The 26,535-nt window shown below is 38.3% G+C and overlaps 2 protein-coding genes and 1 non-coding gene across 9 annotated transcripts in view; 2 read left to right on the top strand and 1 right to left on the bottom strand.

The window, feature by feature from the left end:
- Window positions 1–2,730: 2,730 nt before the first annotated feature.
- Trnak-cuu (transfer RNA lysine (anticodon CUU)) lies at window positions 2,731–2,803 on the top strand. Its single transcript has one exon. It is a non-coding gene; the product is annotated as a tRNA-Lys (tRNA).
- A 299-nt stretch (window positions 2,804–3,102) lies between these two features.
- LOC120419089 (uncharacterized) overlaps window positions 3,103–26,535 on the bottom strand; it is a 44,526-nt gene continuing 21,093 nt past the window's right edge. For 3 of the 7 annotated variants that reach the window (XM_052709452.1, XM_039581673.2, XM_052709451.1), the window contains exons 2-9: window positions 24,968–25,241; window positions 11,152–11,386; window positions 10,754–11,092; window positions 9,263–10,690; window positions 8,938–9,208; window positions 8,370–8,666; window positions 8,013–8,201; window positions 3,103–4,033 (exon numbers count right to left, since the gene is read on the bottom strand). In XM_052709452.1, coding sequence (XP_052565412.1) covers window positions 3,860–4,033; window positions 8,013–8,201; window positions 8,370–8,666; window positions 8,938–9,208; window positions 9,263–10,690; window positions 10,754–11,092; window positions 11,152–11,282 — 2,829 coding nt within the window. In that variant the 5' untranslated portion in view covers window positions 11,283–11,386; window positions 24,968–25,241 and the 3' untranslated portion in view covers window positions 3,103–3,859. Of the gene's footprint in view, window positions 4,034–8,012; window positions 8,202–8,369; window positions 8,667–8,937; window positions 9,209–9,262; window positions 10,691–10,753; window positions 11,093–11,151; window positions 11,387–12,112; window positions 12,132–24,967; window positions 25,242–26,535 lie in introns of those variants that run through there. The other 4 variants (XM_039581675.2, XM_039581674.2, XM_039581677.2 and 1 more) reach the window with 4 other exon arrangements.
- On the top strand, window positions 23,757–24,851 carry LOC120419091 (general odorant-binding protein 28a-like). Its single transcript, XM_039581678.2, has 2 exons — window positions 23,757–24,326; window positions 24,387–24,851. The coding sequence occupies exons 1-2, from the start codon at window positions 24,195–24,197 to the stop codon at window positions 24,735–24,737; spliced, it is 483 nt and encodes a 160-aa protein (XP_039437612.1). The 5' UTR covers window positions 23,757–24,194; the 3' UTR covers window positions 24,738–24,851.

The following is a 26,535-nucleotide window of genomic DNA, read 5'->3' on the forward strand; positions in this document are numbered from 1 at the left end:
AATTCTCTACCAACTCACACGAAATCGGAAAAAGTTGCCCCGACCCCTCTTCGATTTGCGTGAAACTTTGCTCTAAGGGGTAATTTTGGTCCCTGATCACGAATCCGAGGTCCATTTTTTGATATCTCGTGACGGTGGGGCGGTACGACCCCTTTTATTTTTCTGGTTTTTTACTTAGACACAATTTTCAGTGATTTGTAGCTCGCAACCGTGAAGAGATAGAAATTTGGTGTCAAAGGGACTTTTTTGTAAAATTAGACGCCCGATTTGATGGCGTACTCAAAATTTCGAAAAAACGTATTTTTCATCAAAAAAAAGTTAAAAAATAGTTTTAAAATCACTGCCATTTCCCGTTACTCAACTGTCAAAAATCGTGAGATATGTCATTTTACGGGAAATTTAATGTACTTTTCGAATCTACATTGACCCAGAAGGGTCATTCTTTTCATTTAGAACAAAATTTTTCATTTTAAAATTACGTGTTTTTCTAACATTGCAGGGTTACATTTCAGAGTGTAACAATGTTCTACAAAGTTGTAGAACAGACAAAAACAATGCTGTTTCCTATTACGGTTCCGGATGTGGCCACCGGAGATCGGTGGAATCGGTTCGGATGGGTCTTATGGTATTTAATATTATTCTAAGATTGTTTTGCATGACTATTTATGGTTGTAGAAAGCGTATCAGTTCACAATTGGTTAAATCTGATACTTTTTTGAAAAATCCGGATCTTCCGGGGGCCTGTACTCCGGCCACCGGTCCGTGCATTGCGATTTTTCGTCGGATTATTGTTCCTGGTGCAAAAACGAAGCTTTTGGTGAATAGCAACCGATGGTTTGCGCAAAGTCATGTTGCGGTATTTTTTGGGCCCTTTTTTCCCACTGTGCATCGCATCGAATAATCGTAATTAGGAATAATTAAGGCTTCGGGAAATAAAGGTTGCACTGTAATACTTCCTCGAAAAAAATTGTGAATACTCAACATGCATAATTACACACTTTTAACTGTGTATTTTGCATTTTGAGAAATAATTTGAACAATTTGGAATCGAAAACACTGCCAAGAAACTTTCTAGCAAAATGCAAAACGTACAAAGTCTCGCTTTTTACAATGAATGAATGTTTCACACGTGATATTACACTGAAAGAAAAGCACATAGCAATATCACATGTTTTGCACATGAATCCACCCCATACTACTTAGTCTGTGAATGTGACGTGGAAATCACTTGAAAATATCAATCGCGCAAACCGGCAAATCCAAATGCAAAACACGTGAGTTTAACGTGAAAGCTCACATGACTTTTGAATGGTGTGCATATGAATTTCAAATTATTTTTTAGTATAAATGTAATGGTTTTCCAGTGATGTTCATGGGAGCTGAATATTGCGTTTGATTTTAGATTTATTAAAAAAATATAATACGATTATAAGTTTTCTTAAACATTTTTTTTTTATACTTGAAATTAAAAATCATTTGAATCTAAACAACCGGACCATCGAGCCGAGAAACTGGTTAACGACGGTTCTTGGAGGCCTCCACCGACTCGACCTTGATGATCTGGATCGAGTGGCCAGCACCGCATCACGTAACTGCCGATGGTTGTGAATGTTGTGAGTTCCGAAACGCGAATCGTACCGCAGCCAGATGCCGACGTTTCCGGATCAATCGACAAATTCAGCGTCAGTGCTGAAAAAAACGAATTCAGAGGCCAACCCTTCGCCGGAGTTTTTCCTGAAAATTCATTGCTGAATGTTAGTCTTTGTGTAAATTTTCACAGTTTTTCTATTAAATACTTACCAAAAAGTTCTAGTACGATTGAATTTTCAGCAAAATTATGAATTTAAACGATAAATTCGACAAAAGAAATCGCAAATTGGACTGTCTTCGTCCGTCGCCATCTTACGAATGAGGAAATTTCATCAAACAACTTCAAAGACCAATACATTTCAATCTCACGTGTTTTTCACTTTGAAATCATGGGAAAAGTCAAATGGGGCAAATCCAAGTGAAATTCTGTTAAATCCAAAGTGAACTCCAAGCGATAAAAGAAGGAAAAACATCTCGCTTGCGATCAGCTGATTTCAAATGATTATCACATAAACGTCACATGAAAAACACATCTTTGTCAAGGGAAAAGCATGGCAAATTATCGTGTTGATTTTTGGAGCAGCTCATGGGAAAAAGCACATGAATTTGCTATGTCAGATTTTTTCAGTGTACGGTTGTTCGCGAAAGTCCCCCAACACAGTAGCAGCTACTATTTCCAAAGAACTCCCATCAGCAACAAAGCACCACCCGAAAAAGGGGTGTGGCTTACCTCGTAGCATGCACTTTATGTGGGGCGCTTTTTTCTTCACGCTTTTACGGTTTTGTTTATTTTCAACTCCCCTTTCCGTGGCGTCGGGCTCTCGACAGTCGACCATTATTTATGCTTTGATCGTTATGCTTCGTTATATGACTTCTTCGAAAAGAACCATGTTGCAAATAAATAATCTTCAAGACAGATTACAATCCCATTAGGACGAGGATTTCTAATTAGATTCTGAAATAAATAAAATCCAATACAAAAATTTAAACGAAAATAGAATCGATAAGAAACAAACTAAACGTTGATCAGTTTAGTACATTTCCAGAAATAGCAACTCAAAGTGCCACGTAGCCACTTTGAACACTTCTTGTTACAACATACATCACCGGTTGACAATTGAGCATCTTCTTCTCACAACTGCCCGGCTAGCTCAGTCGGTAGAGCATGAGACTCTTAATCTCAGGGTCGTGGGTTCGAGCCCCACGTTGGGCGAGTATCTTTTTTGCTTATGTGTTAAGTGGTGACATTGTCTAGTCGATAGACGGATAGTTAAAAAAAAAACAAATTGAAAGATCATGATCATAGTCAAAGATCAACAACACTTTTTAACGGAAAGATAATTGAATTGAAGATCATATAAACGCATCAATGCTCGAGTATTCACCTCTAGCGATGGAAGACAAATTCACCATCATAAATACACAAACGGTGAAATATTTCCCTTATTGCCACTACTCTCCGCCAGCTGTCACTTTAGACAAACAAACAAAGATAAATGAAACATTTCAGCGCTTGAGCACATTTCATCATACGTTTTATTTACTCCATCGGTAAGCGTACAATAATTCCTATATAAAATTTTATTATTTTGTATAATATTTTTACACGTGTTCGTTTTTCCTACACCACCAGTCAGCTTATTGCTCAGCTTCGTTCCTCTCTAAAAAGCGCCATATTTAATGCCTCTACCCTTTCATCGCGTGTTGCTCCTCTTTCCTGAAATAACTTGAAATCTTTCGAACGTTTAAGCGTTTTTAGCGTTTGACAATCGTGTAGAATAGCTGACCGATAAAGCCAATTTAGTGTTGAGAATATTTTAGACGACTGAACGATTAGAACATGATGTTTTTTTAGAAGCAGCGAAATTACTTGATTTTTCTTATGCTTTGGTGTGTAAATGTTGTGTTTGATTGATCGTGTGTCAACCATAGTGTTTAGCATTTGAATCTCTACTCATGATAAGTCTTTTATAACGCCTATCTATCAAAAATGATCACCTCGCGTGCTGCCCTTCGTTCATGTCTGTCATGTAAAAAAACAAACTTCCCCTCGCTATATGGTTGTTGTATATCAGTTTTATAAGTCATCGACGGAAGACTTTATCCTCGTGTATAATGGCTTGTTTATTTTCATCTGTTTACACAAAACTGTGCCCGATTATTTGCGCTACCTGATGTCTAACATTGAACATCTTCTTCTTCTTCATTAGAGCTTTAACAATTAATATTGCTTTTTGTTTTACGAGTTTCCGAGTTTCGGATGTGTTGTCTATTGTCCTGTCCGATCGAGACCGATCAGCTTGTCGAAGAAGGAGCTGTAGCTGCGGTCGTTGTTGTAGTACAGCGGATCCTCCAGGATGTCCTTGGCGTGGGACAGAGTCGCCGCGGCCAGCTCGCCGACCGTCCACTTGCGGTCCTTGAGGATGCGGCAAATCGTGTCCAGCTGGAATGAGGGGAAGAGAGAATAGAAAGGACATTATTTACGGGGACACACGGAGAAAAAAGAGTTCCTAAAATCGTGAACAAGCGTTTATGAAAATGGGAACCACGAACAAAGTGTTCAAATTTCATGGTACGTTTTTCGAAATCGTACCATGAGATTTGAACACTTTGTTCGTGGTTCCTATTTTCATGAACGCTTGTTCACGATTTTGGGAACTCTTTTTTCTCCGTGCAGTTTAATAATAAGCTGAGTCTTCAACTCACAGTTCTAACACTTGGAATGTAAAATGTGGTTTATCCCAAAAATAACCCTTTTTCAGAAATGACCCATTTGGTCGTTCATGCGATGTTTGCGAAATCCTAGTCGTTCAGGCAAGTTGAATAATTGAGAAATTATTTAAAATCTCATTTGAAAATTACTCATGATTTACCAAAAAATCAACTTTATTTCTTCTCACCATCACATTTCTCCTCCATTTCAAAATACAGAAAAATTTATCGTTTTAAAACATTTTGGTGATCAGATGATACCCATAATAGAGCTGTCTTTCCGGTGGATTTTTGGCAGTAGGGCTAACCATTTAAAAGAAAATTGTTTCAATTATATTAGACTAACTTTGGCTTCTTTTAAAAAAAATAATATATTTTTTAAACATTTTTATAACTTCTTTCCCGTAACTCTTGATGGTTACAAGCAAACTCGTTATGATCAAACTGTTTTTTAGTAATTGTCATTTTTACAACATTGTAGAGCATGGATTATACTCTAAAAAATAACCCTAATTAGTAACTTTGTAACGAAATTCATAGAATGAGAATTTTGTATTCAATTAAAAAAATATGTCCCTGGGAAAAGAACATTAAATTTTTAAAATGGCATAGGTTAAAAAATGCATTAATTAAGATTTTTTTTACATTAATTGGGCATTCAATTTTGGGACCATACACTACGTGGATACTTTTTTGAAATCCCTTCACTCTCACCCCTCATGGACATTTTCCATACACAACAAATCTTTTTTGTGTGGACCGTGGACAATAGCTAAACCTTCGTAATATACGAAAATCTGTAACTTATTTGATATGTCTTAGGGATCAAAAAACAGTAACTTTTGAATCAAATGGAAAAATATTTGCGCCGAGTTATGTTTTTTTGGAAAAATATAAATTTTTGCCAATTTGTTTTTAATGACTTCAGCTTTTATTCACTTCAATTCGGTTTTATTGGTGAATAATCAAGATACAATCAGTTCTTTTTCGGTACATAACAGAGTTTTGGAGTTCCTTACAGCTGTGTGTAACATGTTACATCATAATCCATTTTGGAACAGTTGTAAATAAAGGTGTCACCAAGAGTAAGAAAATAATAAAAAATAAACTTACTAAAATTTAAGGGGAAAGGGGATAGAAATAGAAAAAGCTTAAAACTAGATCACAGTGTTTTATCCTTTATAGATGTGCTTGATCATCAGCTCCCCAAGGCCCAGGAATTGCTCCGCTTTGTTACGGCAGGTCCGAAACCGCGTCATCATCTCCCCTGCTAGAGCAAAGAACTCTGGCAGGGTAAAGAGATCTTCCCCGGTAACTTCTTGCTGGGCCGTATTGCCACTACCAGCAGCGACCACGCTGGCGAACGATCGCCCCCATCCAGGAGGGAACGCTGAGAGACCTTAACGGCTGTCTTCTGCACGGGGTCGAATGTGTAAAACTTGAAGTTTTTACGCTTCAATTTCTCCACAACCAAGTCGAAGTTCTTTTCGTCGAATGTGTAAACTTGCACTGACGACTTACCAATTTTCAGACAATATCCGAGGCCTTCCAGCAACTCGTCAACATCGTCCGCCAACGTGTCGAAAACAGAAATTAGAGGTGGTCTACGTTCCTTTGGAGGATTGTTCTTTTTTGACGTCGACACTTTCTTCCGTGCACGACCATCGTCGTCGTACACGGAGGTCAAAAAAGACTTCAGGTTTTAATGGAAAATCACATTTTCACCAGTTTATTTACAGATCTTTTGATTAAGTGCACCGTTTTCAAGATATAGCCATTTAAAGTTTATTTTTAATTGCAAATTCTCGTTTTTCTATTTTTGAAAATAGTGTCCATGATTGCCCATTCCTGTAAACATTTTTTTTGAAGAGTACACAAAATTTCTTTTAAATTATCTCAAGAAACATTGAAGATTGGACCTCTGTTAGCTGAAATACAGGGAATCAAAAAAAAAAGATACAATAAAATTTTGGGTTGTTCTGTCTCATTCAAACATTCCCGCATTTTCCAATGCCAATATCTCAGCAATCCAATTTTCAATGTTGAAAAATTATTTTTTTTTTAAATTTTATGAAATTTATAAGAATGGACAATCATTGACACTATTTAAATAAATCGAAAAGCAGGATTTTTTTAACTAAATCAAATTTGATATGGCTATATGTGGAAAACGATACACTTTATGAAAAAATCTGTAATGTTGGTATTTTTTGATTGCAAATTTGATTTTAAATTAAAAACTGTAGTCAATCAATTTATTTGACAGACATTGCTATTTCTTCCAAAAACACATTTTTTCAAAAAAATATCATAACACGGCGACATGGATGCCAGATGCTCAGATTTGACATTTTTTAAGTGCACACACACTTAGATTTTTCTACCGTACTCGGTAAATTTTTTACCGAAATCTCAACAGCCGAGTGCTCGGTACTCAGCTCGGTAAAAGTTTAAACTACCGAGAGCTCAGTAAACGCTAATCTGACAGCTGGTTTGAACTTTTACAGAGGACCTCGGTAAAAAATTACCGGTTGCTCGGTACATATTCTGAATTTTTACGGTGCTTACGGTAATGGTTTTTTATGGATTGAATTTATTTTCCTTTTATTTATTCAAAAAGATGACCAAATTTATTCACAAACAATAGCTATGTACATTCACAATAACATCACAATTTATTTTTTCTCGATTATTAGCAAAAATGACGACATAAACCAGTTCCTTCTAAAACGGTTCAAAAGATGAAGCTTCGACGTGAGCTGAAAGAAAAATGATTATTCTAAATAGTAAATAATTTAATTTTCTCAAATAAAAAGACACATACCTGTTATTTTGTCACAATTTATAGTTTTAAATTACTTTTTTTCTGAATGTACTCAGAGAAATGTCCGACAACAGCGACCAAATACAAAAAAAAATGACAGCTACAAAATGACATAAGTTTCAACTGAGAGACTCGGTAAAACTTTACAGAGCTTTCAGTAAAACACATGGTTATTAGCTGAGTTCTCGGTAATTAAATTACCGAGTACCAATAATTTACCGGAAACTAGGGTTCACTGAGTAGCTCAGTGAAATAAGTACTGAAGTACGGTACTTTCAGCGATTTTTTTACCGTAGTTCAGTATTTTTCCTAAATTCAACTGACAGCTCAGTAAAATTTGATTTTTACAGGGTAATTTCGGTAAATTTTTTACCGAGTATTGCGTCCCTGATTTAGTGTGCAGACTTTAAAAAAAACTTCTAAATTTTTTTTGTCGAAACTTATTTCATTAGTCTTTAAAAGCTTAAAACACATTTTCTGTAAGTTGATATATTTTAATTTAAGACAAATGCACAGACACACACATACTATTTTATTCTTCAATTCTCACAACTTTGCCTGAGACACCAAATCGATCCGAAAATTTATTAAAAAGTTACAGATTCTCGAATATTTACGTACCATTTTTGTATGGACAGCTGCCAAAATTGTATGGAGCTTTGTATGGATGAACCAATGGCACAAAATGGATTCTTTGGTCATAGGGAAGAACCCCACAAAGTTTAAACCAAATCAAAAATATAAATAAAATTCATTTACGGTTTTGATGGAGAATTGCTTAATAATAAATTGCTTCTTTTGACCTTTGAAATTAATGTTCGAAGAGTCGTGCAAATAAAAATATCTTCCAAAATCATAAATTTAAAAAAAAACACAAACCCCATACCTTGGAAAGTTTCTCACTCCCGGCGGTGTAGTAGATCAGATACGGCAGCCCGGCAACGCTCGCCGCCATCCACTGGACCACCATCTTGAGCTGGACGTCACCCCGCTTGGTATCACCGCAGCCCCAGTTTCCGGTCGCCACCGGTCTCAGGTTGACGTTGATCGTCCGCTTCTGGGCGATTTGGGAGATCTAAAAGTGAGCAAGAGGTGTGGGTTATGGACAGTTTGTGGGATGAATTCGATACACAGAGCGTGTTAATTGGATTGATTGCATTGATTTGGGTGAGTAAGCTGAACCACAACAAAAAACCCGAATTAAAAAGCAAGTTCCGTAAACAAAACACAACCAAAAGAATACCTTCAACGTTACATCTTCGCACTTGACGTCCTGGTAGTAGGAAACGGACCAGTTTGGCTTGTAGCTCTGTAGCCGAGCCTTGAGCGACGATTGCCGTTCGAGGGGCTTTTTCTTGGTTTTCTTCTTGGTCCGGGCTGGGACCGCGGGTGGCGGCGCCGGATGCGTTACGGACGTCGTCGAGCAAACCGAGCTGCTGGACCGTAACCGCTGCAGCAGTTTCCGGTGGTCCACCTCGGTCAGCTGGATGTTGGGACACTTGAACAGTTTGGCGGGCTCCAGCGCGAGATACTCATTGCGCTGGTGGGTTGCGGATTTATGGAGGTGCAAGATCGATCAAGCGGCGAATGAGGTATTGTACAATGGAACCAAATCACAAACAAAAATCACGAGGGGTGGGGGGCAAAAAAGAGCGGGAAATGAAAATAGAAACCAAACGAAATAAATGAGTTGAATGGGTGTCTAAAAGATAAAACGAGGAAAAAAATGTTCTTCTCTACCAAACCCAAGCGAAGCCAGATTTTGCTAATCGCTCAATCTCACCCGATTGTTTTGCTACGATTGCACTTACCAATTGGGCTGCTAGTTTATGCTTGTGTTTGGCCAACTCCAGGGATAACGATCTCACATTTAGTACTACCTTATCATTCTGACCTCCGTTGGTCCTGATCGCGTTCCCTTCCGTACTCTTATCCCCTGCGAGTCCGTCTTCCGTAAAGGGGATGCCAACGAAACTTTCGCTTAGCGTTCGCTTGAGCAGTGAGTTGGCGAATCTTAGCACCGCTTCGTCCCGGGCGTCCAACTTCTTGGGCTTGTCACTGCTGATGGGTTCCTCGAGCCACCTATAACGGAACTTGTTAGAAGGCGTTTAAAGACAGAAGGTCGCTTCAACTCACTTTGCAAACTTCTCGTACACCTCCTCCAGCTCCGAACCCAAGTCCGACTCGAAGCTGTACCGCGAGGATTCGTTCGTCTCCTTCCGTTCCAGCATGCCGTTCTGGCTCCGTTGACGGCACCGATCGAACCACTCTCGCTCCTCCGAAGTGCTACCCGTTGAGCCGTCCAGCACGAAGCCACACGATCCACCGCGCTTCACGCGGATGTTTTGATCCCTCGTTTGCGATCCCGTTATACTGATTCCCACCGCATAGCTGCTGTCATCGGTGCTGGCGGCCGACGCCATGTTATTGTCCTTGAGTGCTTCCCGCAGCTGTTGAGCAAACGTGAACCTCCGTTCGGGAGTGTCCAGCTGGGTCATGTACGTCCGAGCACGCAGCCCGTCCTCGTCGTCTTCGTCGAAGCTGTCGCGAGCGCTGTGGAATTCGTCGTTGCTCGACTCGCAGCTCGAGTACGAATCTCTCCTCGCTGGAATCTTCAACGGGTGTCGGTTCACTGGGAGGCACTCTCCCGATGAACCTAGGATTATGAACCTGCCACGGTGACCAGCCGTCAACAGGCCCCCACCGCCGGTGGATCCCACCGAACTGTTGGTCATGGGAGCGGGCCTGTCTGGCGAAAGCCACGATCGTCTTTTGTTTATGTCTTTTTCCAGTTTGTTCGAATCACTGCTGGAACGTTTCGAGTTTGGCGTGGGTTGTCGTATGAAGATCGTGGTGCATACGTCCGGCGATCCCGGCGTCGATCCTTCCCGATCGCGCTCTCCTATGGGCGAGAGCCGACCCTTGCTGGACGTGTTCTCCAGCTGATCCAGCCGGGTCGGGCGTTGTTTTTCAGCTGATCTTGGCTCCACCACCGGGCAGGTCGTGTTCTGTCTGAACGCTAAAAGGCACTTGTTCAACTCGCGTAGAATGTCGTCTTCCTCGAACTGCTGCGACGGGATCGCTCGATAGTTCTCGGCGTCAATACAACACAGGGATGTCTTCTTCGGTTGCTCGATCTTCTCGAACAGCGCTCGACCGCGAGGTTCCACTATCCGGGCCACGTGGTGAGCGTTCTCAATTTGTAGCGATTCGTTGTCTTCCAGCGCTTCCACGTACAATAACACAGCCAACAATTCGGGAAAGGTAAAGAACTGCAACGTTTCCTGCGAACCACCAGGCCCGAGAACGTCACCGCCCAACCGGGCACTGGCAAACACCGTCTGCATCGTGTCGGAGCTCGCTTTGTCCAGCCGTCCCTCGTGCTTGATCTCCACGTCACACAACGGCAAGCCACACTCCAACCAGTCCTCGATCGTCAACCACTGCTTCCCCGTCATCACCTTCCGGCTCACCTTGAGCGTCCCGTCCAGCTCCGTTGGATTAGCCTCCAACCAGTCGAAATAGTTCAGGAAGCTCCTGAATTTGGCCTTTTGTACGTTACTCCTACAAAAAAAAACCTCAATCAGCACAAAACCAATCTCAACCCCCACGAAAAAAACCACTCACTCTACTAGTCCCTTAAAAAAATACGTAAAGTTGAAGTCTTGTAGCGTGGGATGCGTTTTCTCAGTGCGTTTTGGAAATGTGGAGAAGAATGCGTTCGCGAGCAGGGCCGCCACCAGCCGGTAGCTCAGCTCGTAGCAATCGCCCTGCTGCTGCAGGCTGAAGTTGAGCCCCCGCGGCGGACGGTACAGCTTCAGGTTGCGGGCGTGCCGCGCAATGTGCCGCACCGTGTGGCCCAGAAAGTGGGCCCGCTCCTCCTCGCCGAGCTGCTCCGCCACAAAGTGGCGCAACCCGTCGAACACGCCCTGGTCCTTGCCGTCGTCGTCCGGGTCGAGACTCACGCTGGAAGCGGGTAGAAAACGGTTAGCAATGTTCAAGTTTAAACAGTTCGTACAACTCACTTGCACAGCTCGTGCAGCTTCTGCATCACCTCGAGCAGAACCTCAAGCGTGGGCGTCTCATCGATCTGGGCGAGCTTCTTCTGGACGTTTGACCACCAGGGCAGGTCGCATGGCAGCATTACCAGGGCCATTTTGGGGCATTCAAGATTGGATTGGAAGGGAGGGTTTCGGAAAGTTCAGCTTGAATCAGTACCGGAAGTGTGGGAAACTGCTCTAGCTCAAGTCATCTGGACACCTGTGGAAAAAGAGGGAGAGAAATACCGAAGCATTAGAAATTTGTTTGTTTGGTTATGGATGAAATGTTGGCACGCGACGTTTAATCAAAGATAAAGTCGCGAAAGAACGTTGTTTTACTTTGAGAAACGCATGTATCAAAGCCTGATGGTTTCCTGTATAGAACTAAGCGTAAAAATGATTGGTTGGCAAAGCATAAAAAACCAAGATCATTAGTTTTTGGAAAGTCACTACTCTGCTACTATTATGAGATTCAGAAGTACCAAAACGAGCAGATGATGTTATAAGGACAGTAATACTCATTATTAGCAATCTGCTATTTTAAGCTCATGCCATGGAGAACTAATTACAGCACCGGCTCAACGGCCCATTGCCATTAGTTGATCATCTCATTTTTTTATAGATAAAAAGAGTGAATAATTTCTCTGTTCCTAAGTCAATTATTGTACCAATACTTGGATTATGTTATTATTTTATGTTTAACACCTAGCCATTTCTTCGTTAATTTTGTATTTATGATCTGCTCACAAACGCAAAGTTGTGCGTAGATTATTAAATTTTGTGCACTTTTGAGTTATTACAACCAAATGTTGCTTGCAACCATTAGTTTCGAGCAAGTCTGTTTTGCACTTTACTTTTTGATAAGGAATAAGTGATGAGTATCGCAAAATCGTCCTAAAAATCAACTTTTGAAATCATGAAAAATACATATTTATAGATCAATCACATTATATCCTTCCCGTCAATAAAATTTCCACTCTAAACTTGCACTACTTTCCGCCGACAACTTGTTGGCAACCACCTTCATTCGCGTGCAAAGTGCACTTCGTCACTACCGAACGAACGGTGCGGTGAGTGGTTCCTGTGTTGACAACGCGGACTGTGAGCTAAAGTCCATGTCCAGGTGCTTAGTGCACGTGCCTCAACTGGAGTGTGGTGATAAGCTGTTCGGACGCCATGCGTGACGTCCGCTACTTGTGGAATTGAAGGGCAACCCGGCAACGTCACCATGGTAATGTTAGCAACACGAGGGGTTTCCTTCTTTTATTTGTTAGTGACTAAGTTATAAGCCGCAAGACCTTTGTGAGCAAAAAAGTTAACAAATTTCACATTTCATTAACTCAAATAACATAAACTTTTGAAAAAAAAAAAACAATAAGATCTCCTCCATCTTCACTCTAAACAGAAGCAACATGTCTTAATACAAAGTGCTCTCTTTGCTCCTCGAGTAATCCTCGTTGACCTGTTAGCACCCGGCAATCAGTCTTATGTCACGTCCCAAGCTGTGTTGTATTTATTTCTGTCTCCTTTAAGCGCAATTCAAACCACGGCACCCTGAAATGATATTACACCGAAAGTTCAATCGACAAGTACCCTGTCATTTTTTATGTATTTTTAAATGCATTTCGTATAGAGTTATCAAAATTTATAAACCCAATTCAACTTCAATTATTGCTCGTGAGCTCTTGTTGGGGCCTATTTGATTTTGCAATCGTTTGTGAGCTCCTTTAAAAACATCGAATTAAGAAACCATGCGTCTCCATAAAATGAAGTTACCAATTGTTTTAGCTTAAGTTCCGTGATTTTTTAACTAAGATTGATGTACAGTCCAGACTCAAAGCCTCAATTATCCGATTTTTCGATTACCTGAATTTCGACAATGCGATGGTTTGTATTGGACTTCAGATAATCGAATCATAAACAAAGAATGTTATCGTATTATTTTATTTTATTTTTCTTAGTTTTGCCCCAGATTCGAGTTATGCGGCGTGCGCTTTTTGGTCAAATTTGAATGGCTGATTGCCTTAATAAGCACCAAATGCATTTTCATCACCATCATTTTGGACGCCATCTGGAATTTAAATATGTTAAATCACTTAAGGGACCCAAGGATCTGACACAGATGCAGTTTTCTGAAGTCACCGCCACAGGCGCTCTCAATATTGTTTACAAGTGGTTTTTTGAAAAGATCGTATGAAATACATACGAGTAATTCTCTACCAACTCACACGAAATTGGGACAAGTTGCCCCGACCCCTCTTCAATTTGCGTGAAACTTTGTCCTAAGGAGTAACTTTTGTCCCTGATCACGAATCCGAGGTCCGTTTTTTGATATCTCGTGACAAAGGGGCGGTACTACCCCTTCCAATTATGAACATGTGAAAAAAGATGTGTTTTTTAATAATTTGCAGCCTGAAACGGTGATGAGATAGAAAATTGGTGTCAAAGGAACTATTATGTAAAATTAGACGCCCGATTTGATGGCGTACTCAGAATTCCGAAAAAAACGTATTTTTCATCGAAAAAACGCTAAAAAAGTTTTAAAAATTCACTCATTTTCCGTTACTTGACTGTTAATTTTTTTGGATTATGTCATTTTATGGGAAATTTAATGTATTTTTCGAATCTACATTGACCCAGAAGGGTCATTTTTTCATTTAGAACAAAATTTTTCATTTTAAAATTTCGTGTTTTTTCTTACTTTGCAGGGTTATTTTTTAGAGTGTAACAATGTTCTAAAAAGTTGTAGAGCAGACAATTACAAAAAATATATAGACATAAGGGGTTTGCTTATAATCATCACGAGTTATCGCGATTTCACGAAAAAAAGTTTTGAAAAAGTTACTTTTTGCGATTCTCTTTGTTTCGTCGTCCGTGTCTGTCGCGGGTGACCATGAACGGCCATGATCAACGACGACCAACTTATTCAAAACTTTTTTTTCGTAAAATCGCAATAACTCGTGATGTTTATTAGCAAACCCCTAATGTTTATTAATCTTTTTTTTTTTTGTTATTGTCTGCTCTACAACTTTGTAGAACATTGTTACAAAAAACACGAAATTTAAAAATGAAAAATGTTGTTCTAAATGAAAAAATGACCCTTCTGGGTCAATGTAGATTCGAAAAGTACATTAAATTTCCCATAGAATGACATGTTCCAAAAAAAATTTACAGTCGTGTAACGGAAAATGGTAGAATTTTTAAAACTTTTTTAGTGTTTTTTTCGATGCAAAATACGTTTTTTTCGATGCAAAATACGTTTTTTTGGAATTCTGAGTACGCCATCAAATTGGGCGTCTAATTTTTCATAAAAGTCCCTTTGACACCAAATTTCAGGCTGCGAATTATTGTAAAACATCTCTTTTTTCGCATGTTCAAAAATGGAAGGGGTCGTACGGCCCCTATGTCGCGAGATATCAAAAAACGGACCTCGGATTCGTGATCAGGGACAAAAGTTACCCCTTAGAACAAAGTTTCACGCAAATCGAAGAGGGGTCGGGGCAACTGCTGTGTGAGTTGGCGGAGAACTACCCATACATAATTATTTTTCATTTTTATTTGTGAGTTTTCACTATCTTTTGCATTTATATTTGAGATATTACAAGTATTTAGAGCGTCCAATTTTACGGGGTTACAAAATTCCCGAGAAACAGGAAATTTTCAGCAAATATCCCGGGAGTTCCTGGGAAATTTTAAATTTATGAAAAATTATTGTGATCCTTCTTCTGATTAATATAGTGCAACAAATCTATGTGGAGCTGTTCCTTTAATGGTTAAAATGAGGGGAGGATCAATTATTGGCTTGACCGCTTGTAAAAAATTATACAACATTAAAAAAATATATAAATTTTCTAATTTTCTATGCTGTCTTTCAAACTGTACTAACTCAAAAAATGCCGGGACCCGTGGTTTAGGGGTAAGCGTGATTGCCTCTCACCCAGTCGGCCTGGGTTTGATCCCAGAAGGTCCCGGTGGCATTTTTCGAGACGAGATTTGTCTGATCACGCCTTCCGTCGGACGGGAAGTAAATGTTGGCCCCGGACTAACCTAAAAAAAAAGGTTGGGTCGTTAGCTCAGTCCAGGTGTAGGAGTCGTCTCCCTGGGTCCTGCCTCGGTAGAGTCGCTGGTAGGCAGTTGGACTAACAATCCAAAGGTCGTCAGTTCGAATCCCGGGGTGGATGGAAGCTAAGGTGTAAAAAGAGGTTTGTAATTGCCTCAACAATCAAGCCTTCAGACACCTAGTTTCGAGTAGGAATTTCGCAAACGAGAACGCCAAGGCAATGCTGTAGAGCGAATAATTTGATTTTTGATTTGATAACTCAAAAAATGGTCATTAGTACTTCTCGTGTTTTGTTACTTGAAACACTATTTCATAAAATCACAACTAACAGTTTTCAAATATCTGAAGCGAATTTTTGAAATATACACATTAGGGTGTAATATGGTTGTATGGAAAAAAATAAAGTTGTCCAAATTTAGTGAGCACAGCACCTTTTTAGTTCCTTCTGGGGTCCTAAACAACTCCCCAAAGTTTGGGACCGATTGGTTTAGTCCTCACTTTGCGCAAAGCGATTCAATTTTCCATATAAATTTGTATGGGGAAAACCATTTTTTTGGATTTTGGTATTTATCAAATCCACGTTTCATATTATATCAAAACCGGACTCATATTCGGATGCTCTGGAATGTCCTCTACAACTTTCCCGAAGAGAGTATGGTGCTAGCTTGCCCCTAAAAAAAGATACAACGTGTTCAAAACTCGTCTAAAACGTGTTTTTTGCTCGAAAATCACGTTTTAGACGAGTTTTGAGGACGCTATATCTTCTTTCAGGAGCAAGTTAGCACCATACTCTCTTCGGCAAAGTTGTAGAGGACATTCTAGAGCATCCGAATATGAGTTCGGTTTTGATATAGCATGAAACGTGGATTTGATAAATACCAAAATCCAAAAAAATGATTTTCCTCATACAAATTTATATGGAAAATTGAATCGCTTTGCGCAAAGTGAGGACTAAACCAATCGGTCCCAAACTTTGGGGAGTTGTTTAGGACCCCAAAAGGAACTGAAAAAGTGCTGTGCTGGAAAATCGATTTTGATATTACACCCTAATACACATGTGTTTGTGCAATATAGTGCCCTTTGCTTTTTAATTAATTTCTATGATTTCATGTATAATATGGTGTTTATTACAAGGTATTCAGCCTAGGTTCAAATAATTTTTATTGTGCAAAAAGTAGTTTAAATTAAAAGATACAGTCGACTCTCTGGCTGTCGATCTTTTCGATATCAATTTTGCTCCATCTATCGATGAATTCTTCAGTCCCTTCCAACTGAATACTTCGATTGGCTTTATTCCTCGATATTTTCTCCTGCTTGAAGGATCTCTTCATCGACGGTCCCTTGGATTCTGTTTGCTTTAAAAATCTTTTCCGGTTGTAAATATTTCCACTATCTCGTGGCTTGCATAGACATTTTTCTTTGCGAAACGAAGCTTTGAAGGGTGTTTGACATTAGTTTGTTTTTGTTTGCTGGACGTTGCCATGATTCTCTCCCATAGCTGAGTACCAAGAAAAACATAATTTCAATCGAGTCTTCATTTTGCATCGTTCTGTAAACTGATGATTCTCTTTCTCGACTGTCCCTTGGATATTGACAACCAGAGAGTCGACTGTACATGTTTTCCATATCTGGAGTTTTTTTTAAAGGTCCAATAAACCAAATTTTCAGTTTTTGCTTTTTGGGTGTTTTTTAATACCCCTGACTGAAGGCCGTTTTAAAAACACCCAAAAAGCTAAAATTGGAAATTTGGATCATTGGACCTTTTCAAAAAAAACTCCAGATATTATCCCTCTCACGATACTGTAGCGCTTCTGCTTTTTAGTTTTGAACTTCAAACTGTTATTTCTCGAATTTTATCAAACAAATTCTTCTTCTTGCACCCGAAGCTTCCTTGGTCATAGGGAAGATCCCCGCAAAGTTTGAGCCAAATCAAAAAATACAAATAAAATAAATTTCGAGTTTTGGTAGAGAATTGCTCAATTGTGAATTGTGTTCATAATCTTTTTTCATGAGTATTGTGCATTTGCACTATAAACGTGGTTCGTGGATTTCGAGAGTTGACTTTTTTCCGTGCAAACGTCAACGCGAGTTCCGTGTAAAAATGACAGTTCGTTACTTTTTATGTGTTATCTATAAAATGTATTCATCAATTTAGACTGAAAGAGTGGCAAAATACTAAAAAGTGACAAATTTACACATTTTTAAGAGGTAAATAACACATTTTTCTGACTTTAAAGGTGTACTCATTCCCAATTGTAATATTACCATGTTTTTTTTACTGTATACCTCCGTAAGGCAAAAGTTTTATATCGATTTTACATACATTTCGACTATTTCAGCGTTAAATTCCGTGTGCAGGACGTCTTAACTCCATACGAAATGTGCAGCGCTCTATTTTCGTCACCTGCACATTAATCAATCGTGCCACCTGTTCCCATCACAGAGCGAAGACACCGACGACGACGACGACGTCTTCGCCGCGAGGGAGGAAAATCTATGAACGACGACGTCTCGAAGGAAACATTTTCCGCCTGTCTCCGTGAATGACGGCGGATAAAAATAAAGTGACAAAATGACACACACACACACACACACAGAGACTCACAAATTGAGAGCTGAGCTGTTGATTGCTCGCCGCCCGTCTGTTGATATTTTCGCACACCCCAGAGAGGAAAATCGAATTTCCTCACGTACACATCATTACTGGGGAACGAACGCGTGTGAAAAGCTGAAACTGATCAGCAGCTTCGTTGGGATGATGTTTTGGATCCATACTGGCGGAAACTGAGGATAGTAGTGTGTGGCGGGTAGTGAATGAAAGCTCGTCATTCAACGGAAAGTCAAGCATAGTTTGGTATTGGTGCCCGAAATGACGGCTGTTTATTTATAAGCCATCAGATTGGATCGATTTTGCGGGAGGTAAACTTTACAAAACAAATTCTTCACTGAAGCGTCATCTGTTGACGACTCGTGGTGGAATCATTACATAAATTAAGGAGAAAACATAGAGCAGCTTTAGGGACGCAGCACATCTGTTAGACCAAGCAAGCAAGCGAGCAGGCCTCCCCCTGAGTGATGGGCAGTTATGACCTACGACAAGCCACTTTTTGGCCGGCCGGTGTGTATTTAGGTCGTGTTATGTGTAAAACAGAGGTTATTTTTAGCGTCAAAATCATATTCGTTGATTGAGATTATGTTGCGATCTATTTGCGGACTCACTAACATAGATTTCTATGCAAAGACGCTGATAGTTTTGAATATTTTTTTCAGGTGTTGGCAACTTGGCAAATTGACGATGTTTGTTGAAATTTAATAAAAATCCGCTTTTGTGCTATAGCACCCAAAACTGGCAGCGCTAGTACGAGAGAATGATGGTCTCGAGTCGAGAGAATAGTGGTACCATTCACGGACGCAGAGAACACAGCTCGAGATGGGCGATAGAACTATTCTCTCGAGGTTCATTTGCAAAAAAAGTTCATCCGTCAAACAAAAAACCAAAAGTGTCAACAACGGGAATCGAACCAGAGACCTTTGACTAACCAATCCAATGACTTAGCTGCCACGACCACCACAGCTTGGTGACCATAGAGAAGTCAGAAGTCGATGTATGACACTTGTTGGAGATTTATTGATACAACTAACGAATGAACTCATTTGTTATGATGGTGTGAGTTGGTACCATTATTCTATCGATTTGGCACTGAGCCCTCAATAAATTTTGAGAGAACGATTATCTCGATTCTGAATTTTGGGTGTTCCTACAGGTCTGGGGACAACATGGATTCACTCGGAATAAAGACAGGTGTGTAGGGGATGGTCCAATGAACACATTCCAGAAGGAATTAGGGTTGTCCATTCTGTCGCCAAGGTGCGCATTGGATCGACGTCCGGTGTCTCCAAAACCAACGATTCATCCTTCAAAAGCATCGCATTTCCTTAGTATGCTATGACGGCTAGGTGAAAACCTGTGAAAACCACGACGCCCCATATGAGACGGTGAACACGTGGAGAGGCATCGATTGCATTATTAACACAAATTCATCATTTTACGTTATTTAGAATAGTTGAAATTCTTCCAGGAACAACAATAATTATAATTTTACACCCAGAACTGGGCATCGGCATACGAGAGGATAAAGAGCACGATTCGGTAGTAAAATGCTACTGTGTGCGGACGGAGAGGATAGGGGAAATATACCCATTTTAATCACACTAAGCCGGTCGACCAATTGTCATCACTTTTGCCGTTTTACGCTATTACATCAACATTTTCAGATGTATCAACAATGAAGAGTTGCTTGCTCACTTTAATTTGAGCTATTTATTGATTTGAAACAGTCAAAAACACTTTATTTAAGCTGTAATTCATGATCAAAGTGCTGATAGGCCGATAATAGAAATAGGCTGAGAAAGGGTATAGTTCCCCTAAATCCCGAAATTACCGAGAGTACTTTACTCATCGTTCATTTTCCAAAAAAGTTCATCTATCAAAAAAAAAGTACCGGTACAGAGACTCGAACCCAAGACCTTCGGCCTTTGCCGTATGGGCCACACCATGGTTCGGTGACTAAGTGGCGGTCGTTTGTCCATATAAGCCACTCATAGGATGAACTGTTCCAATGAACGAATGAACACGCGAGAGGACTATACTCTCGCAATATAGCACTTTCCTCACGTTTCTTTTCGTGAGGACTATCCTTTGGGTGTAGTACATTAAAGAATCTTTCTGAGCCAAAACTCGAGTAGATGCTCTGCCACGTGTTCACCGTCTGACATGGGGCGTCGTAATTTTCTCCTAGCCGTCATAGCATACTAAGGACAATGCGTACATTTGAAGGGTGAATCGATGATTCTGGAGACACCGGATTGAAAAAGAGTTTTTAAATACCTGTATTTGCCATTTTTTTTTCAGAATATCTAACTACATATCAACCTTTTTTTGGGAAAAAAAATTTTGCGTTGCTGTACATCGGAATTTCATAAAAATTAGAAATAATTCTAAACCAGCCCAAACAAGCTAAATATGATAATCATTGCAGAAAAATGCATTTTTTATATTGTTTTTAGTTGAAACTTTCATTAACAAGCCGCTGATCGCTGATGTAAAGTAATGAACTGCTCATGCTTGAAAAAATGCAAAAACTCACAGAAAATAACCGGATTTTTTTTTTCAAAAATATAAAAAAAACTCACAGAACTGATTCAAAATTATTTGCTAAAAATCATTATGAACTTCTCAAGTTTGAAGGAATGCAAGAACTCCCAAACGTAATTCAATTAATACATTTAAAATAAAAGGAATGCTATAACTTACAGAAATTATTCAAATTATATGCCTAACATTAAAAGAACTTCTCATGTTTAAAAGAGTGCATAAACTCACAGAAACTATTTAAAATTACATGCTAAAATACAGAAATTCTCATGACAAGAAAAAATAAAAATTTTGGAAAATCTTAAGAGATACCGCCTGGCTTTATTATTCAAGTAAAAATAAGTACCTGTACCAATTTTGAACGAAATTGGTTAAGAGTTAATGGTCTCTTTTTATCGTTGAAGTTTGTATGTAAAAAAATTGGAAAAATGTATGGAATAATAATATAATAGTTCAAAATTCCGCCAGAAGGTGGCGTTAAATGTACCGGATCATTGTCAAGTTTGAGATTCTAAAAAAAAATATGACAAACAACTTTGTCGAAGATTGCAAAACGATCCGAGTTAACCCTGACGAGTTATTAATTAGTTAAAGAAGACGTTTTTGAATAAAAAGATTTTTTTATCACCAACTTCAACGATAAAAAGCGACCCTTAACCCTTAACCGATTTTGCTCAAAATTTTCACAGTTATTTGTTTTTAACTATAAGGGATCAAATCAGGGGGTATCCATGATGTGGATATTTTTTTTATTGTCACCCTACTGTTCATATTTGAAAGAATGCAAAAACTCACAGAAATGATTCAAAATTGTATGTTGCATAACTGCTCTTGTTTGGAAGAATGTAAAAACTTACAGAAAAAAATGTTTTTTTTTTAACTCTATTATTCTTTAAACTAAGGGTCCTAATTTTCATCGCCAATCTTTGCCGACTGAAGCTCGCAACCATTCGCGAGCGAACACTACACTCAGGCTGCCAGCGATTTGGCCAATACTTCGTGAATTTCTTTGCCTACTCCGTCCTTCGACCCGAGTCATACATGAATACGATCAGAGAAGAGAGAATCTAACAACATATCAGCACGGCGCTCTTTTGGTCTGCACTACCACAGTTTGCCGTAAATTTGTATTTGGCATGATGGAAATTGCTTTTAAATATGTCTTTGATGTTGTGTTATCAACAAAACTGCAAAAGATTGCTGATAACATAGATTTTAAGCAGTTTAATAACTGTGTAAAACAAAGCCGATCACTAACTATTTCAACTCAGCGGCTGAGCGACATAACGCAGTTGGTCTCTCTGAACCATTCGCTGTACAACCCGATTGGAGTGGGAGGGAGAGCAAAGAGAGAGTATTCTGTAGTGATTGGTGTGGAATTGACAAACGGTACGAAACGGTCAGAGCAGTTTTTTGTCGCTTTCGATTTGTAATCACGAGTAAATGAGTCTTTTTGGAACAATCAGGACCATTGACTTTAAATAATTGTTTATGTATTTTCTTATGAAAAATAAGCAATTATTTTGTAGTGTTGTCATAGTTACGGTTTGCAAAAGCTCGGCGAAAAAGAATTGTGCCAGATAAGCAAATTTGTACTTTTTTATTAATTTCGAAGATCATGAAAACGTATAATTGAAATTTTGAGAAATAAACCCAAAAATCATATGAGCAACTCTCTACGAAATCGGCCGATTTCGACCATTTTTATTTTTTGTATTTTTTGATTTGACTCAAACTTTGTGGGGGCCTTCCCTATGACCAAATATGCTATTTTGTGTCATTGGTTCACCCATACAAGTCTCCATACAATTTTGGCAGCTGTCCATACAAAAATGGTATGTAAATATTCAAACAGCTGTAACTTTTGAGTGAATTTTCTGATCAATTTGGTGTCTTCGGCAAAGTTGTAGGATTGTTGAGGACTATTGAGAAAAAAATAGGTACACGGAAAAAAAAATTTGAGGATTTTTTTATCAACTTTTTTTTCACTAAAACTCAATTTCCCAAAATACGTATTTTTTTTATTTTCGAGATTTTTTTATATGTTTTAGGGGATAAAAATCCGCAACTTTTGAGCCATAGAGAAACATGGTCAAAAAATCTGCCGCCGAGTTATGAATTTTTGAAAAAATAGTGATTTTTGGAAAAAATCGTAGTTTCATGCAAAAACAAGTTTGACATTATTTTTTAATGCAAAATTGAATTTGCAATCGAAAAGTACCTTACATATTTTTTAATAAAGGGCTCCGTTTTATAGATATAGCCACCGAAAGTTTGATTTTAGCGAAATATTTGCAGTTTTTCAATTTTTAAAAATAGTGACCATGAGTGACCATTTCTAAAAATATTTTTTTTGAAAAGTTCAGAAAATTTGCTGTAAAATTGTCTAAGAGACATTGAAGATTGGACCTTTGGTTGCTGAGATACAGCGGCTTAAAGAAAAAGAAACACGAAAATTGAAGTTTTTTAAGTCTCACCCAAACAGCCCACCATTTTCTAATGACGATATCTCAACAACTAATGGTCCGATTTTCAATGTTAATACATGAAACATTCGTAAAATTTTTCGATCTCTTCGAAAAAAATATTTTGAAAATTTTTAAATCAAGACTAGCATTTTAAATGGGCGTAATATTCAATGTTTGGCCCTCTCTTAGACAATTTTATAGCAAATTTTCTGAACTTTTCAAAAAAAATATTTTTAGAAATGGTCACTCATGGTCACTATTTTTAAAAATTGAAAAACTGCAAATATTTCGCTAAAATCAAACTTTCGGTGGCTATATCTAGAAAACGGAGCCCTTTATCAAAAAATATGTAAGGTACTTTTCGATTGCAAATTCAATTTTGCATTGAAAAATAATGTCAAACTTGTTTTTGCATGAAACTTCGATTTTTTCCAAAAATCACTATTTTTTCAAAAATTCATAACTCGGCGGCAGATTTTTTGACCATGTTTCTCTATGGCTCAAAAGTTGCGGATTTTTGTCCCCTAAAACATATCAAAAAATCTCGAAAATCAAAAAATACGTATTTTGGGAAATTGAGTTTTAGTAAAAAAAAAGTTGATAAAAAAATCCTCAATTTTTTTTTCCGTGTACCTATTTTTTTCTCAAAAGTCCTCAACAATACCTACAACTTTGCCGAAGACACCAAATTGATCAAAAAATTCACTCAAAAGTTACAGCTGTTTGAATATTTACATACCATTTTTGTATGGACAGCTGCCAAAATTGTATGGAGACTTGTATGGGTGAACCAATGACACAAAATAGCATATTTGGCTATAGGGAAGGCCCCCACAAAGTTTAAGCCAAATCAAAAAATACAAAGAAAATCCATTTCCGGTTTTGGTAGAGAATTGCTCATATTTCCTTTTGTTAAACATTGTATGGTAAGAGTGGATTTGTCACAAGATTTCAGACAATTTTATTGTTTTTATTCAATTATAGAGTATTTTTTGATAATTGTTGCATTAATAAATATTGGATAAATATCAAAATTCAAGTTTTGTGGAGGGTGTTGAACTGTATTAAAAATCTGGTGTCACCGATAAAGTTTGAAAAAATCCCCATTTCTAATTGTAATGAGATGCATCAAACTCCAAAATCTGCCTCACGTGACAGTTTGATCTTGTTAAACAAATATATTTTCTCGCGATACATTTACGCTACAGTTATTAAACCAATTTGTTGATGAAGAGATTTACAATGAACACGTGTGACTGCACGATGTGCCGTACTATGCAACTTGTAATTTACAACAATCAGATAAATCCAGCGTTTTGTACTAGGTCACACAAAATCGTATATCATGGAACGGCCGCGAAAGCAATTCAACAGTGGTTCTCTCTATACTCCCAAAGTTGGTTGTACAAAGCTTGGAATAATGCAGAACTTTTGTATCATAAGTTTGTTGCTAGTATTGGCGCTTAACAGCTGCACGGTAAAACTCCAAACTTTTTAATCTAAATGTCACCCAACCCAAATCTAACCTTCAATCCAGGCCAACAAACGAATGCTTAAACTGGCGGCCGGAAGCTGCAAGTCCAGCGAGGGAGCCACCGATGCCGACGTGGACAACCTTGCGGAGGGACGACTGCCGGAGACGCAGGTGCAAAAATGTCTGTACGCGTGTCTGCAGAAGCAGTTCGGCATTTCCGACGGGAAAAAGTTCTCCAAACAGGGATTCCTGAAGCGAAGTAGCGTACTCGTTGGCACCGGAGATGCCAACAAACGAAAGGCGGAGGAAATCGCCGACGAGTGTGACGGAATTGCGAACGAGGATCGGTGCCAGCTGGGGGCGGACATTGCCAAGTGTATAAGGGATGGACTGATTAAGCGCAGGAATCGATAACCCTTTTGAGTTTTTAGAATAAACAATTACAAAAATAAATCTAATCACATTTGTATTTAAACATATTATATCATCAAGTTATTTATCCCATCGGAAATTGAATACAAATCGAAAATTCAAGTATGACTGTTATAAATTATGTAATAAATTGCTAGAAATAAAATTATTCTTTAAATTCTTACGTTTCTTTTGAACTTTCTGTTATATAATATTACAATTATGATGCTTACCTTTCAACTCAAATCCCAGAACAAAAGTAGTTTTCGAGCAATCATTTTTGAAATCGTCGTTAGGTTGATAATTATAACATTTTTTGAAACCTGAATTTCTTCCTCACTTGAGCATCATCCATTCAAACTTAGAACCACACCGAATTTCACTTCAATCTTCACTGTAATTGTACTGTTCAACCATGTACCACTTGAACTATGTCTTCATTATCACTCTCTCTCTCTTCTCAGATCACCAGCTTTTCCTCGTGATTTTTTTCCTCACTATGGCTTCCTGTCAGATTCAAAGAGAAAAACAAAAATCACGCAATTATCATCTCGCACCCAAAACATTCGTGTCTAGTCACAGCTAAATTTAAATTTTCCCCTTGGCGCGAGGCTGCACCGCACAGACAAACAGACGGTGAACGCAAATGTCACAACATTTTATTTTGTTTGTCTTTCAAATTTCGACTGGTCTGCTAATGCTGATTGTGCTGAATTTTCTTCCAAGCAACCAAAACAAACCGCCTTCCGGTTTGACCTAGAAACGTAAGTTTTTTTTCCTGGCTGTAGTATTTCAAACGTTTGGGTTTCTTGATCAACAATTCAGCGTTTCACAAATACTAGAAAGAGCTAGAAATGTAGCGGTGGTGGTTGTGGTGTGATGGTGTTAAAGACTATTTTTATGTTCAATAATGTTGTCGCAAAATGCCAAGCACCTTACGCACTTTGATTTAACAGAGTTGAAAAATAAAAAAACGCTACAAAGGAAGGTTTGTTTACCCTCTACAACAAAAATTCAAAAAGTAAAAACTGTAAAAACATGACAAATATAGAAAGGCAAAATGTAATGATAGGAGGTGATAGAATAAGCCAAATACTATAAAAAATAAAGATAAACTAAACAAAATTAAAGCAATCAACATACTGAAAATAAAACAAGAAAAACATAAAACAAGAGAAATAAAACTTGTCGTAGAACAATAAAAATAAAATTGGGCAGTAGAGAGTTAGTAAAAAACAATCAAACAAAAATGAGAAAAGTTTGAACGAAGTTTTTGATTGCAAAAATTACAGATTTGATCAAATCGAGTTCTGCAAAGATCTAGGATAATCTGAAATCTGTATTTTGACGTTCCGAAAACACGTTGTGTTTGACCTTAACAAGTTGTTGCAAATGGGAAGGGGAAATGGTTAGCTTTGTTGAAGCAGGTTCACATTTTTGCTCATTTAAAAAATATTTCCTGAAGTATTTTTGGGATTATTTTGAATCACAAAAAACAAACTTTTTTTTTTAAGCCAAGATAGACTTATTAGTCAAAAGTTACAGAGAAATTCTCTTGTATCTCGCAATTATTAATGTTTTATTTATTTTATTCAAATGAAACTTTGTCCATTGATTCCATATTTCCAAATAAGTCATTTTGTATCATTGGATTCTCCATTAAACTGGAGAAAGTTTCTGTTTAGCAAAACTGTACGTTTAATAAAAATGAGTAAATGGAAAAATAATCCCACGATTTTGACTTGGTTTAAGGTCCTAGATTGTACTATTGAATACAGACATACCTCGGTTTAGCACTGCA

The sequence above is a fragment of the Culex pipiens genome, chromosome 3 (assembly GCF_016801865.2).
Source record: "Culex pipiens pallens isolate TS chromosome 3, TS_CPP_V2, whole genome shotgun sequence".
In the NCBI taxonomy this organism is placed as follows: domain Eukaryota; kingdom Metazoa; phylum Arthropoda; class Insecta; order Diptera; family Culicidae; genus Culex; species Culex pipiens.